The 15,750-nt window shown below is 37.4% G+C and overlaps 1 protein-coding gene across 2 annotated transcripts in view; it reads left to right on the top strand.

Annotated features, from left to right (window-relative positions):
- ALS2 (alsin Rho guanine nucleotide exchange factor ALS2) overlaps window positions 1-15,750 on the top strand; it is a 39,264-nt gene that overhangs the window by 8,800 nt on the left and 14,714 nt on the right. For both annotated transcript variants that reach the window (XM_084289578.1, XM_084289577.1), the window contains exons 5-21: window positions 1,010-1,370; window positions 1,687-1,855; window positions 2,283-2,379; window positions 2,797-2,874; window positions 3,791-3,967; window positions 5,531-5,702; window positions 5,946-6,126; window positions 8,011-8,076; window positions 10,575-10,737; window positions 11,500-11,631; window positions 11,882-12,010; window positions 12,345-12,415; window positions 12,802-12,868; window positions 13,144-13,346; window positions 13,491-13,556; window positions 14,770-14,868; window positions 15,361-15,525. In XM_084289578.1, the coding sequence (XP_084145704.1) occupies window positions 1,010-1,370; window positions 1,687-1,855; window positions 2,283-2,379; window positions 2,797-2,874; window positions 3,791-3,967; window positions 5,531-5,702; window positions 5,946-6,126; window positions 8,011-8,076; window positions 10,575-10,737; window positions 11,500-11,631; window positions 11,882-12,010; window positions 12,345-12,415; window positions 12,802-12,868; window positions 13,144-13,346; window positions 13,491-13,556; window positions 14,770-14,868; window positions 15,361-15,525 (2,396 nt within the window). The remainder of the gene's footprint in view (window positions 1-1,009; window positions 1,371-1,686; window positions 1,856-2,282; window positions 2,380-2,796; window positions 2,875-3,790; window positions 3,968-5,530; window positions 5,703-5,945; window positions 6,127-8,010; window positions 8,077-10,574; window positions 10,738-11,499; window positions 11,632-11,881; window positions 12,011-12,344; window positions 12,416-12,801; window positions 12,869-13,143; window positions 13,347-13,490; window positions 13,557-14,769; window positions 14,869-15,360; window positions 15,526-15,750) is intronic.

Raw genomic sequence — 15,750 nt, 5'->3', positions numbered from 1 at the left:
AAAGCCACGTAAGCCTATTTCCCATTCTTTTCTCTAGCCCTTTTGTGTTGTATGGGTTTCCCATTTGTGTAAGACTTGACAAATTTGACTTCAAGGTAAAACTTGCTTTTCTATACATGGAATGAGTTCTTCACAAATCTGATTTCTCAGTGTTAAAGTATTGAACAAAAGGGTTCTAATGTTAATCATATAAGGGTGGCATAACTGTATAAACAGGGGAGAAAAATATTGATATATTACTGTATGTGTGATGCAGAAAATAGTTCAATGTTAATGTTTTGATGGTGTAGCAGAACAGTGAATTAAAACTTCTTATTGAGTGACAGCAGGTGTTTGATGTGAAGGTTCAATAAACGCTGTTTCCAGCTCCCTTCCAAAACACGATATATACCATTTAAAAAAAAAAGGGGGGGGGGGAATATAACCCAGAAGTTATTAGATCAAAACATAATCCAAAACTATGTGGTGCTGTCTAACAGTACTTACACAAGTATTGGATGATTTGTTGTAAAGTTAACTTTGGTAACTTTGCCACTGTGGCCCAATATGCACAATTCTGTAAGTTTCTTGTTACTTCAGATGCTGAGCGTGTATCAATGTCTTTAATGCATTTTACGATTACAGCAAGAAACTTTTCACAGTGGTTCTAGGGAGTAAATTTCACAATTTACCGGCAGCTGATAAATAGTTGCTTTTTTGTTATTGCCATTGCATGCTAAAATAAGTATTAAAAACAAAATACTAGAAATTAATTTCATATAAACACCATCTGGACACAGTTTTCCTTCCTTTTGCTAACACAAATGCATTCTAGCAGTTGTGAGCTCTTTGGGATCATGCAACTGTTCCTGTCTTTAGAAAGTGACTGAAACTAGTAGTTTCATGTTCTTTCTTAACTCCTTGTTCCTCACAAGGTTTCAGGAATAGTAGTTTGATTAATGAATGTGTCTATCGTTGTCCCACTGTTACATGCTGTCTGCTATATTTTTACCTTTTTCTTTGGTTTTAGCCTTCTCAAGAAGAACAAGTTAGTGCTTGTATCCCTGGGCCTCCAGGTGCAAGCACATCTGCCTTAAACAGCTTGGTGGCCTCTTGTGCATCAGCAGTTGGTGTGAGAGTAGCTGCTACGTATGAAGCTGGAGCCTTGTCTCTGAAGAAAGTAATGAACTTCTATGGCACACCTTCAAATGATTCAGGATCACAATCTGGCAGCGGTTCCCCAGGGCCTGAAGCTCTGAAAGACAGTCGAGAAGAGCAGGTCAGACTGGAATCCATGCAGGGGAAGAAGAGTTCCAGTTTAGTAGATATTAGAGAGGAAGAGTCTGAAGGAGGGAGTCGAAGACTTTCCCTACCTGGCCTCTTGTCACAAGGTATTTTAAAAAACAAACAAACAAAAAAAAACAATCACACAAAAAACAAAGGACTTGAAAAGTTACAATAGTGTGGATGGCTATAACTGATAAAATAAAAGCATTTATTGAATTTAAAGGTGGAGGTTTTTATGAATTATTATTTTAAGATGACTGGAGAAGTAAAGACTAGCTAATACTGCATGTTAATAAAATCAAAAGCTTGGTTGGCTTAGGAGTGTTACCCTTTGATACTCCTACTGTGTAACATGTAGTCTATGTAAGTGATGTGTTTATCTAAAATGATGTTTTTTTTTTCCTCTTGGTATGTTTTCAGTTTCTCCTAGGCTCCTACGGAAAGTAGGGCGGGCAAAAATGAGGACTGTAGCTTTGACTCCAACTTATAGTGGTGAGGCAGATGCTCTTTTACCATCTCTAAGAACAGAGGTATGGAGCTGGGGAAAGGGGAAGGATGGACAGCTAGGACATGGTGATGTTCTGCCAAGGTGAGATGTTTTTTGATATGTTTCATTATTCAGTATGTCAGGTTATATCTCCTTAGATTTGGTCAACTGCCTTGCATTGCTCTTGTTCTTTGAGGTGTTTTGACCTAAGGTCTTCCAAGCAAAATGTCTTATGCTGTATTGTTACTGAACTTCAGTTGGAATTTCTCCCTTGTAATTACTAGAAATTTTAGTGATATTTTGATTTGTCTTGTCCAAACTAGGGTGAGGTTCAGCATCTACTTTTGTCCTTCTTTGCATTTGTGACTTAACTGGTTTATTACCAAAAGACTCCATGCATATGATTTTTTTCTACTGTTCTTTATTGGGGGGATGAGGGGGGAGCAAAAGAACTTTGATATCTATTTGCACATTGACAATGCCTCTGATTTTTTTGTTAACATCCTCTTTGTGTTCTGGAAATTGTCAGGCTTCAGCCACTGTGTGTGAAAAGTCTTGATGGTAAAGAAGTGATTCATCTCTCTGCTGGTGGCCATCATTCCTTAGCACTCACTGCCAAATCCCAGGTACAAGTGATTGTCATTTATTGCTTATCTATGATGTAATTGTCATGTTGAGTGTTTCCTAGCTTTATGTTTATTCAACTTCTAAACTTTGTTTCCTGTTTGTGGGAGGAGACAATGGAAATAGTGTGCATAATGGCATTCTAATTGTATTAAAAAGTTTCATATTAGAAAGTTCTGCATGGTCCATTAACATTATATTTAAATTTTTCAGTGACCTGATGCATATCTATTTCTATTCTCAAATTACCTCCTCACATTCAGGAATATGCTAGAAATTAGAGGAGTGCTTCTTGGTACCTACATCTTATACCTTTGACTTGTGTGTGTTCACGCACTTGAAGCATTGTACTAATACAACTCAGTATTCCTCTGTGTATATAAACTGTTAAATGTTGATGGTAGCCATGTTTCTTACAGGTATATTCATGGGGCAGTAATAGCTCTGGTCAGCTTGGTCACTTGAACTCCCCAACAACAGTCCCTCGTCTTGCAAAGGTATTTTGTTTTCTGTGTTTTTTCTTCTTTTAGTTTAGGTCTTCTTCCTATACAAGTGCGTGCCGAGTAATTTCTAAAAACTGACTGTATTGATGGATGTGTTTGGCTTATATTGTGACTATGCTCCTTAAATGAGCTTGTGAATGATCTAACCAAGAAATCCTCTATATAGACCTCTACTGTTCTTGACCACGTTGAAGTTCTAAAACTGAGAAATGTAACTGCTTTTATCATCTTATCCACTGTCACTTCTGCCTTACACTTGGCTTCTCTGATACAGTTGTTGAAGTACTGAAATTCTGTTCTGTTTTTATTCTAAACAGTTGCTTCTGGCTTTTTTAGTTTTGCTAGACCATGACTGTATTTGTTGCTACTGTATTTCTAGAGCTGTTGGTTAAATACTGCTTGTTTAGTTTCAGTTTGTTTTGAACTTCTCATCACATTGAGCGAATAGTCACATAATGATTTTAGGGTTAAATCAGATTGTTGATGGTGAATTCCTGGTGCTTACCAGTCTTAATGATAAACTGTCTGCAGTTTTCCTGGTTGGGTGTTATGCAAATTAAGGTACAAGATGTTAGCAGTCTCTGAAATTCCTCGATATGAAGAGGAAAGTACAGTGTCCTTACTTTCATCAAACTTACCTGATGCCTACTTAAAAATAAAACCGGCTTATAATTTAAAGGCAAAAAATTAGCCATTAGAAAGAAAACTGGAAGGAGATTACTTTCAGTGGAGTACAGGAATTGTATTTGTGACAAGACATTTTTGAAAAATTATCAGCTACTCTAACACATTTGCTTGTTGTCAGGTGTATTACTTCTGTATCTGTCTAGAAACTTTAGGTAGTCTCCTCTTCCGTCATCTTTCAGTTTCAAGTGGTGACTTCTAATGTCTTCTTCCTCATGAATTTTAGGTGTGTGGTGATGGTGTTTGGAGTACAGCAGCAGGACCAGATTATTCTCTCTTCTTAGCAGATGAGGAAGACTTCCAGCCTGGATTATATTACAGTGGCCAAGAGACAAAAACTGAAAATAATTTGTCTGAAAGTAACTCTACTAAGAGTCCAGTTCTGTTACTCTCTTGTAGTAAGGTGAGTTGTATTTCCTTTAAGTTACTGCAATGCATACTGATATTTTTGGGAAATAGCTCAGTGCCGGTTGTTCAGCCAGCTTTATGGGTGTCAAGTAAGGTGACTGATTCTTAGCAGTCAAATCAGGAGCGCGACTCATAGCGGCAGAGGAGTCTTAATTAGTATTATTATGTTCCCTGGTCTTTCCCTGTGCTTGGGAAGTGAGGTGGTGTTTCTGGGGTGTCTAATTCATTTCCTGTCATGTGTGCATGTTGCAGAAGTGCACCCTCATATCGTGCTCAGTTTTCACCACTATCTTCATGTGTTTATTTGTTGGTTCTATTGCTCTTCATTTTCCTGTTAAGTGATTGGAGGCACTGTGTGCTCTTTGCCACTCTGCTTCATATGTATTTTATTTGTGAGTGGGTAGAAGGTACCTCTGAGTTCTGCACAGTCTGCTTCCCCAGCATCAGTCTTTATCATGGCTGTAAAGGGGAAACTGAGCAAAGGCATTAAAATGTTTATGGGAGAGAGGGGGTGATTCTATGCAGTTCCCATCACTAAGCTGAATATTACTGTAGCTATCGCAAAGTTGGCTTGAGGTGAGGGAGCATGTAGTCTGTGTGTCTTCTAGTCTCTTTGTATGATTCAGACCAACTTGAGTTTAAGGTGGCAAAAGGAGATAGTTTGGGTAGAAAGCAGCTCTTCTGTTTCACCTGTTCTGGGTCTCATTTCTACTTCCCTATGTCTAGCAGAATAGCAATTGGAGAGAGGTTTTGAGGAGGATGGGGATTTATATACTGGCTCCATGCGTATGTGCATGCATGCACACTTTTATTCCTACTTATAAGACTGTTGTTAGACAATTCTAGTATATTGTCTAGGTGGCTCTTGCATATCAAAATTGGCCTATGGATTGCTTGTTGAACACTGATGGTTCGGTGTTTCTGAAGGATCCTCTAGGTCTGAATAACCTTATGGTGTGGCATCTGAACTAGAATTAGTGAGGAGCCACAGTGCATTAGACACACTCATGCTGGCTTCAGAGAAGAATTATTTCCAACAGCTGTGAGCTAAAAGTGGTGTTAGTGTAGGTATTGGTATTAGTCCAGTTTAATAATGCTGTAATATTGCTCTTACTAATAAACTGATATTTTCCACATTGAGAAAGGACTGCATTTCAGAGTGCAGATGGTGTATTAAACACTTATTAATCTTCCTTCCTAATTAAAGGAAAAATAGGTGATGTGATATTATGTTGATGACAACATAGTTGATGCAGGTTTATTTTCTAAAAGTGACTAAACTTCCTCTTGAACAAGCAATGATTGAATTGCCTTACAAGATGGTCTTTGTTTTTTCAGGATGTCAGTACTAACATAATGAACAGCATTGACTCTAAATGTTCTTCCTACTTTATTAATCTTGTATTAACCCAACATTGAACGGAGTGCTTGATATTAAGTATTAACAACCTACAGTGACACTTGGCACAAAAAAAGATATCTTTTATTCTGTATGATCCTAATCTTTACTATTTTTACTTTCAATTTTTAAGCTGCTTTTTGTTTGTTTGTTTTTCAGATAGGATACATAAGCAATGTGATAGCTGGTGGTGAAAACTGTTTGGTCTTGGTAGACAAAAACATAATGGGATATATTGCCAGTTTGCATGAGTTAGCTTCTACAGAGCGAAGGTTTTATTTCAGACTGAGTGAGATCAAATCTCAGGTTCTTAGACCTCTTCTAGGTTTAGGTAAGAACTTATTTTTATATTTTATTTGATATTATTTCCCTTATATTCTGTTATCAACTTTGTAAGAGATTTAAGTCATTGCCTATGTTTAAGTTAAAGCCAAGATATTTTTACTTGTAGTCTAAAATCATTGAATTGAAATGGCCAGTAAAACATCCAAACAACTCACTGGGGTAATTCTGTTTTATTAATGGGTGCAATTCTTTGGTAAAGTAAGCTAAATCACTGTCTGGTCTGTTACAGATAATTTGGGCAACGCAAATACAATCCAGTTGTTGCAGGAAATGGCAAGCAGGTTCAGCAAGCTATGCTATCTCATCGGTCAACATGGAGCTTCTTTAAGTAGCTTTCTTCATGGAGTAAAAGAAGCCAGGAGTTTGGCCATCCTGAAGCATTCAAGTCTGTTTTTGGATAGTTACACAGAGCAAGTATCCAACTTCCTCATCTTGAGTGTCTGTAGGCTTAATCTACTGACTACAGCAAGCCCTGAATTAGGAGAAAGTAGATCATAAGGAAAGCTACATAAATGATCGTGCAAGTTATGTTCTTGCAATTTAAAATGTATGCAGTTTTACACAGACTAATTTTGTAGTTAAGCTATATGAACTCATTGCCAGTGGAACATACTGGACAGTTTCAGCCTTCCTAATGTAAAATTCTGTAAAAACACTTCTTTGATTGCTGCATATAAATGTAAAGACTGACGTGTTTGTTACTTCAGTTGAGGATCTTTAATATAATGTAATAGAGTTGCTATTGGTAGATCAGTAAGTAAAAATACCTTTGGAGATTTACTGTGGTTACAAAATGTCTTTTCAAAAGTCATTAACTAAAAAATTGTTCCCAGAAGAACAATTCTGTGCTGGTATCTGCTAAATAGCTAGCATCACACCTTTCACCTAGAAGACAGCGGTGTTAGTGCTTAAACTTTGGTCCAAAGTATCCTGGTTATTATTTTAATAGCTTAATTTCTCAGGCAGAGGAAGACTTAGAATATTTGCTATTTTTCTCCATAGTAACTTCAGTAACTGCTAGATAACTTCATCTAAATCTAGCAGAAATCTCATACCTCGTATTTACAGGCTTTTTGAAAAATATTGGTTTAATGGAGGGAAGAGTCTAAACATGTCCTATCTGAATGTAGTTTTACTAGATAACCGAAAACCCCTAAGGGAGCAAAATGTCACAATCATAAACTCATAAGCTTCACCTGTTGTGCAGTAGTATTTGGAATGTGCAGCTAGTTGCACTTTTATTTTAACACAAGTTATCACTCTTATTGGATCAGTGATAAACTTTTGTCATATTACCCTGAAAGAAGCTTTTGCCTCTGTTGATCAAATCATTTGTTCATAATTGTGACCATGTATTTCTTCCATACTCTGACTTCAGTTTTTCTTTTCACCTGAATACCTAGAAGCCACTTAAGTATTACCTGTTAATTGGGTTAAACTGAGATTTCTGCCCTTGGCTGAACGGTGTTTTTAAAAGGGAAGGAAGAAAAGACTGGAGGTCTTCTGGTCCACCTTCCTACTCAAGCAGGACCATCTAAAGCAGGTTGCACGGAACCATGTCTAGATGGTCAAATTGTTAAATAATTTTCTTTTTTGGTAGGGGAGAAGTGAAAGAGAGAATGGTGAATAGCAGGAAGAAGAAATTCCCGTCTTTAATATAATTAGAAGTTAGCAGTATTAAACTATTGGAACAGATGGCCTATTCTGTACATGCCCAGATCTTGGGAAAACAAACAAACAAATTCAAGTTTCTGTTGCATCGTAATTCTTATGTGTTACGCTAATGGCAACAGCAGTGTAATAGCACCAGCAAGAATGATAATGCCTATCCTCCATATGAAAAGTGAATACTCAGTGTTCTGGTAACATAAAATACTCGAGAAACATCCAGATACTAGACCTTGGGGGAACAAAGGAGAATAGTTTTAAACCAGAAGAGTGGAGCTTTAGATGAGATGTTAAGAGAAAATTATTTATTTCAAGAGCTGTGAGATGCTTAAACAGGTTGCCCAGAAAAGGTGTGGATGCCCCATCCCTGGAGGTGTTCAAGACGAGGCGGGATGGGGCCTTGGACAACCTGGTCTAGTAGGAGGTGTCCCTGCACTTGGCAGGGGGTTTGGAACTAGGTAATATTTAAGGTCCCTTCCAACCCAAGCCATTCTATGATGATTTTGATGACTTGTACAGTAGTTAATACAGATCTTATTGGTATGCAGTTAGAATTTATACTATTTGCCATTTCCAGGAAAGCATCAGTTTTGAACTAAGAACATTCTTTTTCTTTATCATTTTAGGTATTGTACTTCAGTAACAAATTTCCTGGTAATGGGAGGATTTACACTCCTTGCAAAGCCAGCCATGTAAGCAAACCTTTACCATTATCTGGAGTTTTCGATCAACTAGTGAAGAAATGTGTTTTAAAGAAGTGTGTGTATGTATATAGTAATGAATGTGCAGTGACTTAGCTTCAGCATACTTAAATACACTAACTCATTTTCTATCAGAAGAGAAATATCGATCCCCCTCAATTGTGATTAAGATTTGGACTAAAATACTGATGAATCAGTTCAATTGCTTTATCTTGAATGTGTGGAGGGAGGAAGGAAAAAAAAAAACAAACACAACATACATGATTGTAAATTCATTGAAAGAGGCCTAAATAGGTTTCAGATAATTCTTGGAAAGCTTAGTCTTGAGGCTATTTTTTTATAATCTATTCAGTGTTTGTCAGTATTTTCTTCTTTCAAATCCTGCTGTCTACAAAATACAGAATAGCACACTTCTATAAGAATTAGTGACAGTAGATATTGTAAATTCAGTTTAGCATGAATTCTTTAAGTTCATGGAAGCTCTCAGAAATTATGCAAAAATAAAATCTCTGCACATATATCTTCTGTGCCTCTCAGGGATGCTTTTGTTCATGTATACGTGTTCTTAAGTGTGAGTAAGGAATTACGCTTTTAGATCTAAGAGTAGAGCTTTTTCTCAAATAGTATTTTTGCCTAGGAGAGTAATGATAAAGTATGTTTTCATGCTAGTGCTGTGAAGAAACTGCTGCAGTGCAAATTTTCAAAGGTCAGAGGAGTTACCAGCTTTCATTCCTTCCTGTTTATGGAGCACTTCAAATGTAGCATAAGCAATGGTATTGGAAGTTCTTTGAAATATCAGGGTATCTAGTACAAGGAATCATCTGCACCTGAGGACTAGTGCCAATGATTAAATACAAAGTCCCACTGCAGAGACTTTCAGAACCTTTCCACATTAGAATAAAATACTTAGGGTGAACTGTAAGAAATCAGAGATCATGTGTAAGCATATTTATAATTAGCCCTGCAAAGTTCTGGATCCTGAAATTACACATACTGAATTATTTGCATCAGTTGTCACTGTTACTATCACAGCTTCTATTGTAACTGGGGTCTCACTAGGTGAATAATATTTTTTTCAGATTCTGAAACTTTCAGGGAGGAGATGTCTTAGAAGTTTTGTCCTCTAACTTGGAAAGGGAAGTCAAGTGTATCTTCAATAATGATTTTTCCTTTTTTCCAAAGGAATATTGTCTCCATCAATGGCTAATGATGTCAGCCTTTTATGGATATTCCACAACATGAACATGTTAGGAGTAGCCCCAATTTAAAAAAAAAAAAAAAAAAAAAAGTGATGGCTAGCTTCAGTAGGAAGTTATTTGTATATATACATATTGTATAGAGGTACATAAGCATATGTACATTTAATGTTACGAATCTGTTATTTGACACTTTTCTATGGAGAGACCTCCATGTAAGGATCTAAAAGCACTTCAGAAATGCAAGCTATCCAAGCGGTTAACTTGGTTTAAATTTACAACTAAGAAGTAGTTTTCTCTATAAAGAACTTTCTCTGTAATGTTTGTTGAACAAGAGAGTTCTTCAATATTGTTCACAGGCTGAGACAAGGTACATTAGTAAGGTGCCATTTCATGCATTGAGTCAATCATGTACAATTCTTAGGGACCCTGCTGTGCGATTCTCTGATCTGGTTCTTTGTCCCTGGGACTTGCTTTCTCAGTTTCATCTGATTCTTGGAGCTTGTGGTTCAAATGCATCCCAGCTGGATGTGAATTAATGCAGATATGTCATGTGCTAGCATGTGTGCACACAGATGTGGTGAAGGAGAGGGAAAAGTAGGTTTGTTTTCATTTTAATGAAGAAATCCTGGTTTTGTATACTAATGCATTGTCTTCAGAATCATTTCCCTCTTCTTCTCTGAACTAGATTAGTTCTCCCTCTTGGAAATCAGACTGAGGATTGAACAGATTTCCTGCCTTTCTTTGAGGTAGGATGTAATTTTTCTAGTTAGGGGAAAAACTGGTCAGTTTCCTTGAACAACGGGTGGGGAAGAGATTATCTGGATATATCTAGGAAAGTGCACTGGAACAAAGTTAAAATTCATTCAGGCCCTCTTGTATGAGTCAACAGTTCTAGAAAATCACTACTTCAGTGGTAATGGGGAAGTCATTCCATCTGTTTTAGCTCTTTTACTGATCGAGTGTCAAAAGAGAAAAAGGCAGTTAGTTACTTTCCGAGTGGGGCAACTTAGTCAGCTTTCTTTAAGCAGTGTAATGACAGAGCTTGTGAGAGTAGAAGCTCTGTAGAAGTTGGTAGGAAGCGACATGATTGTATATCATTATTTCCTTAAATTAAATTGGGAATAGGTTAATAAGCAGCATGCATTTTGCCTTTATAATTCCTGTTTCTGTATGAAAATCCAAAAAAGGGCATTCTGCGCTTGTGTCAGTGCTCATGGATGTAAAACATCACTGATGTTTTAGTGTCTTTCTTCTTTTCTCCCTCTGTTCCCTAATGGCCCTATCATTTAGAGACTTCTTGAGTAAAAACCAGGAGCTGTTACAGAAGCTGTCTGAGAAGAATGAGGAAAATCTGCAGCTAGTGGAAGTTCTGAATGCTCTGTTTTTCATGCCATTTGGACGGCTTCATAATTATGCAAGAACTTTGCTAAAGCTTGCCACGTGTTTTGAAGTGGTAAGCTGTCTTTGGTATCTGTATCTGAATAAATATGCACATGAAACTTATGGCTAGGAAGTAACAGTGTAAAGCAGACGCCACATGATTAGAGGTAGCTTAGCCCTCAGTGAAGCTACCTCGGACTTAGATTTGCTGCAGGGAAAGATCATGCATATTTACTAGCACATTCTTAAACTGTACTTGCACAGATCACATGACAGGCAGAAACTTGTTACCCTGCCAGAACTTGTTGGTATGCTTGAGCACTTAATTGCAAATACATTATTTTGATGTTTGCCTACTGCTTTTCAGTTCCATCTGGCATCATTAGCATAGCAGTTCTTGGCTTTAACACTACTAAACATACTGTGTAAATATTAAGTAGACTTTTACTATCCATTTAGATGTAACTGCATTCTTTTGAAAGAAGAGATGACTTAACCAGGAACAAGAGCTACTTGTACATTCATCCCAATTAGTTATTTAAAGTATTCTTCCTAAAATTATTAGCACTATGCTACATTTTGTTAAGCTGTAAGAAAGTAAATCATGTAGTTGTATGTTAATCAGTCTGCTGTTAGCATTCATGGAACTCATGTGACTTAAACTCCCAGCACATGACCAAGAAAATAGCTTACACTGTTATTTTATTAACCAGACCAGCTGTCATACACTCGGTGCTAATTTAACAAAATGAGCTGTTGTGTTGCAACTTGGTTAGTGTTGTTGATAGGTGTGCTCCAAAACTGTCTTAGCTCTGCCTTGCCTTGTACCCTATAGGCATCTCCAGAATACCAGAAACTACAGGATTCTAGTTCTTGTTATGAGAGCCTTGCTGTCCTTCTTAGCAGAAAAAGAAAAGAAGCAGAATACACACTTGGCTTCTGGAAGACCTTTCCTGGGAAAATGACGGTATGATTACAGTTCAGTCCGTTAGTAATTAGTAGGTGGTATATCTTGCTGTTAATGTTATCCTGTGTCCATTATTGATGCTACTTATCTGTAGTTCCCATTTTTATGCCTTGTGTTGTTGTTGTAGTATTCTAATTTTAGAAAGGTTTGGCCTGTGAAAGGTTACTATGACAGACAATTACCACTGACCTTAAATTACAGTTGGTGAGAAGTCAGCTTCTGTAACTTGATCTTTAACCCTTACCTGTAGGATTCCTTGCGGAAGCCAGACCGGCGTTTAATCTGTGAAAGCAGCAACAGGGGGTTGTCCCTACAGCATGCTGGAAGATTCTCTGTAAACTGGTTCATCCTCTTTAATGATGCTCTGGTGCACGCTCAGGTAAGCCAACACGTATCCACGAGCAAAGCTTTTTCTCTTTCAAATAACATGACCTGTTTTTCTTACAGTGAAGGTAAGGTTTTGCGGCATTCATTGCAATACTGTTTGAACAGTAAGTGGTATCTTTTTTCATGTTCCAATGTTATATTTAGACATTTGATTACTATTGGCATGGTTTCTTTTAGCTGTTTCCAGGAGGAAGGTGCAAACAAAGAGCCTGTAAAACTCAGTTTTCTTCAGTCCTCAAAGGAAAAAAAACAGTGCAGAAAAAGCTTGGGGCGAGGGTAATGGATCAGTCGGTACTCAGTGAAGTTTCCCTTTTCCTTGCCTGCAGTTTTCAACACACCATATTTTCTCCTTGTCCACGCTGTGGGTAGAAGCTCTTTCAGAAGAATCTGGTAATGTGTGAGTATTATTGATTGTGATGCTGAAATAATCAGATGTCTTGTGTGGGAGGATGAAGGTTTTCTAACAAATTACTGTAAACAAGGAGCAGAATGGGATGGATGCAATCATGTATACCCCTTTTTTCTTCTTTTAGAAAGCTTTTATTGTATTTGTGTGTAGAAAAAAATAAATAATAATAATAATTAAAAAAAAAGAATAAGGTAGAATTAAGAGGTGAGCCAGTAGTCTTTTCTGCTTCTCTTTAGTGATGACTTAATATTCAAGTGAATGCTAGTTGGGTTGGGAGAAGGGAGATGAAATATTCATACTCTAAGAAACCTTGCCTTATTTTGGGATGACATTTCATTAGACTAAAATACAACAACCCTCCCCCCCAAATGTAGGAATGGATTGAAGATTACAACACCAGAAGAACAGTTTGTTCTGCTTTCTTCCACGCCACAGGAAAAGGTAGGTATATCAACAACTTTTTCATGGCTTCAGTGATATGAATGAATTTTTCTCCTGCTGTAAAACCAAATAAGAAGTACTCATTAAGTATTTACCAAGAATTAAATATTCCTACAACTTGATATGCAGGTTAGACCAGTGCTTGACTGTAGCAGTGCTACAGCTTCCAATGCTGTACTGCAGAGCACAAAGGAGATTGCATTGAATCTCTCCTCTACAGCAAATACAGTTAAGACAGTTGTTAGCTAAATTCTGTGGTTAAAACTCTGTTTCAGACAAAGTGGCTGAGGGCAATAAGCCAAGCAGTGGATCAGGCCCTTAGAGGGACTTCTGACTTATTTCTGTATGGAGCTGGTGGGAACGTTTCAAGACAGGAACCTCCTATTTCTCGCAGTGCCAAATACACCTTCTATAAGGACTCTCGATTTAAAGATGCTGTTTATGATGGGAGATGGCTTTCAGGAAAACCACACGGCAGGTAAAAGCATTTGAACGTAATGCTTGGAAAAAAAAAGTGAGGTGGTTGCTGCATCAATAAGCAGGCTTATTTACAGATGTTAGTTGGGAATTGTTAAGTGAATTAATTATCTGGTACATGTGTATGACTTTGTATATTTTCCAGAGGGACCTTAAAGTGGGCTGATGGAAGAATGTACTCTGGGACTTTCCGGACTGGGCTGGAGGATGGGTAAGATCTCCCAGTACTTACAGAGATAGAAGTCAAAGAACACCTTTTGTTATAGACTATTATGAAGATTATAAGAAGACTCTAAGTCCTTTTAAATAAAGGTTTTGGAGTGAGTCTCATTTACTCAGGGTTATGTATGTTAAGAGTTTTCTATATGTTGATACTTAGATAACCTCATTTATCCACAGGTATGCTCACTGCCTTCCCAACAGACTCTGTAACTGTGTGATTAAAAACTTGTTATTTTATAAAAACTGAAACTGAGGTAATCAGGTGCAGGATGGAGGGAGAGAGTAGTAAAACAGTTGAGAAATAATATTATGGTCCTCTTGGTTTCCAGCTGTATTTTCAAAGTTTTGAATTGGAGAGGAAGCCGAAATGTGGTCAGGCTTCCATCATTTTTAAAATGCACCTTAGCTATGTCGAGCTAATGTCAAACTACAAAACCAGATTAGAACTTTGGTCATTTATAACCAGTAAGTGTAATTAATTAACCATAGTGATTTGGGGGTTGTTGGAGATGGAAATATTGCAAACAAATTCACAACAGGAATTAAATGCGTTGGTATTTTTTCAATAATCGCTGTGACTATCAAATGCGTGTACTTATATTTCAGCATGCATGCTGTTTTCTCAACACTCAGCAATAGTAATATGTTGTTGGGGTAGATGTGCTCTCAGGAGAATCTTCGTAACTGGATTTTAATCTCTTCACAAGATCAAAACCAGCAAATAAGTTGTCTGCTCAGGCATATTGAAAATATGAACCATTCTGTACAACTTCTTGAGCATGATCGGAGGCTAGCATCTTTACTTTTTTTTTGTTTTGTTTTAATGTTCTTTATAGTGATATGTTCTCAATTCCATGGAATAAAGGTACATCTGAGTTACCAAGACTTGAAGACAGCAAAGGTAGACCTAGGATGTGAGAAGACTTGTAGCATTTACAAAGCTGAGAAGAACACTGCTGTGTGGTAGAGAGGGAAACACATACAAGAACGTACCAAAATCAAACAAGAAAAGCAGTACAGACTAAATTGGTCTAGTGATGCTGAAATTCCTGCTTTTGCTCCTTAAATAAAGCTGTAGCTGTTGTAGTTAGAGATGCATTAAAATAATATAGAGCATGCTGATTTTAGAACGAATGTGATGTCTTTTTTATGAAATGCATTTGTATTACGGCTGCTTATGTTCCATTTCTGTGCACTGACAGATATGGTGAATACAGAGTGCCAAACAAAGCCTTGAATAAGGATGACCATTATGTGGGATACTGGAAGGAAGGCAAAATGTGCGGGCATGGAGTCTACAGGTAACATAGCACTTGCGTTGCCCTCATTGCAGAGAGGAGAGCGGGGCTCATGCTCTGGCACACAGTTCTCTTACAAAGCCTCTGTATCCCTGTATGTAGTCTTCTAGTTGCATTTCAGACTCGTTATTATAGTTAGCTTGGTTTATTTTCTGCTTTGATTTTTGGTGGATTGTTCGCTATTGTACTCATAGTGTGTTCTGTTGTTAATATCTATTACAGTGTTGCTAACACTTCCCAATAATTCATTATACTCTTTTTTCAGAGGGATAAATATAACCTCTAATATCCTTGTTTGGTGGGGAGAGGTTAGCTTTAAAACAAAACATCAAATTCAAAAACATAAAAAGTTTGCTGACATCCCAAATATCCTTTAATTATAGTTTTTGCTTGGTGTGGCTGCATTGTTGTTTTGAAAAGAGGAAGATTTGATGGGGCAAAAAAGGCGGGGGGGGGGGGCAGATTATGGGAATCTTACTCTTTTTTTCATTATAGCTATGCTACCGGTGAAGTTTATGAAGGGTGTTTTCAGGATAATATGCGTCACGGCCATGGTCTGTTGCGCAGTGGGAAGCTGACCTCTTCCTCTCCCAGTATGTTCATTGGACAGTGGACAATGGATAAGAAGAGTGGTTATGGGGTTTTTGATGATATCACAAGGTAACACTTCAGTTGTTTGAATCCTTAAACACTGGTGTGACAGACAATTGCAGAAAGAGTGGGAAAGGGTTTGATCTAGTACTAGCAGTAGTAGTACAGGTGCTTATGTTCCTATTTGTAGAAGGTATTCTGGGTTGATAATCTAAAGAATGGATCCAGGGGTTTTGTTGATGTATCTAGAGTTGTTACTGCATTTTTTTTAAGCCCTTCTTTCCTGTCATATTC

This window comes from Netta rufina (assembly GCF_964035555.1).
Source record: "Netta rufina genome assembly, chromosome: 6".
NCBI classification, from domain to species: domain Eukaryota; kingdom Metazoa; phylum Chordata; class Aves; order Anseriformes; family Anatidae; genus Netta; species Netta rufina.
The sequence above is the reverse complement of the archived record's forward strand: the minus strand, read 5'-3'. Positions and strand labels throughout refer to the sequence as shown.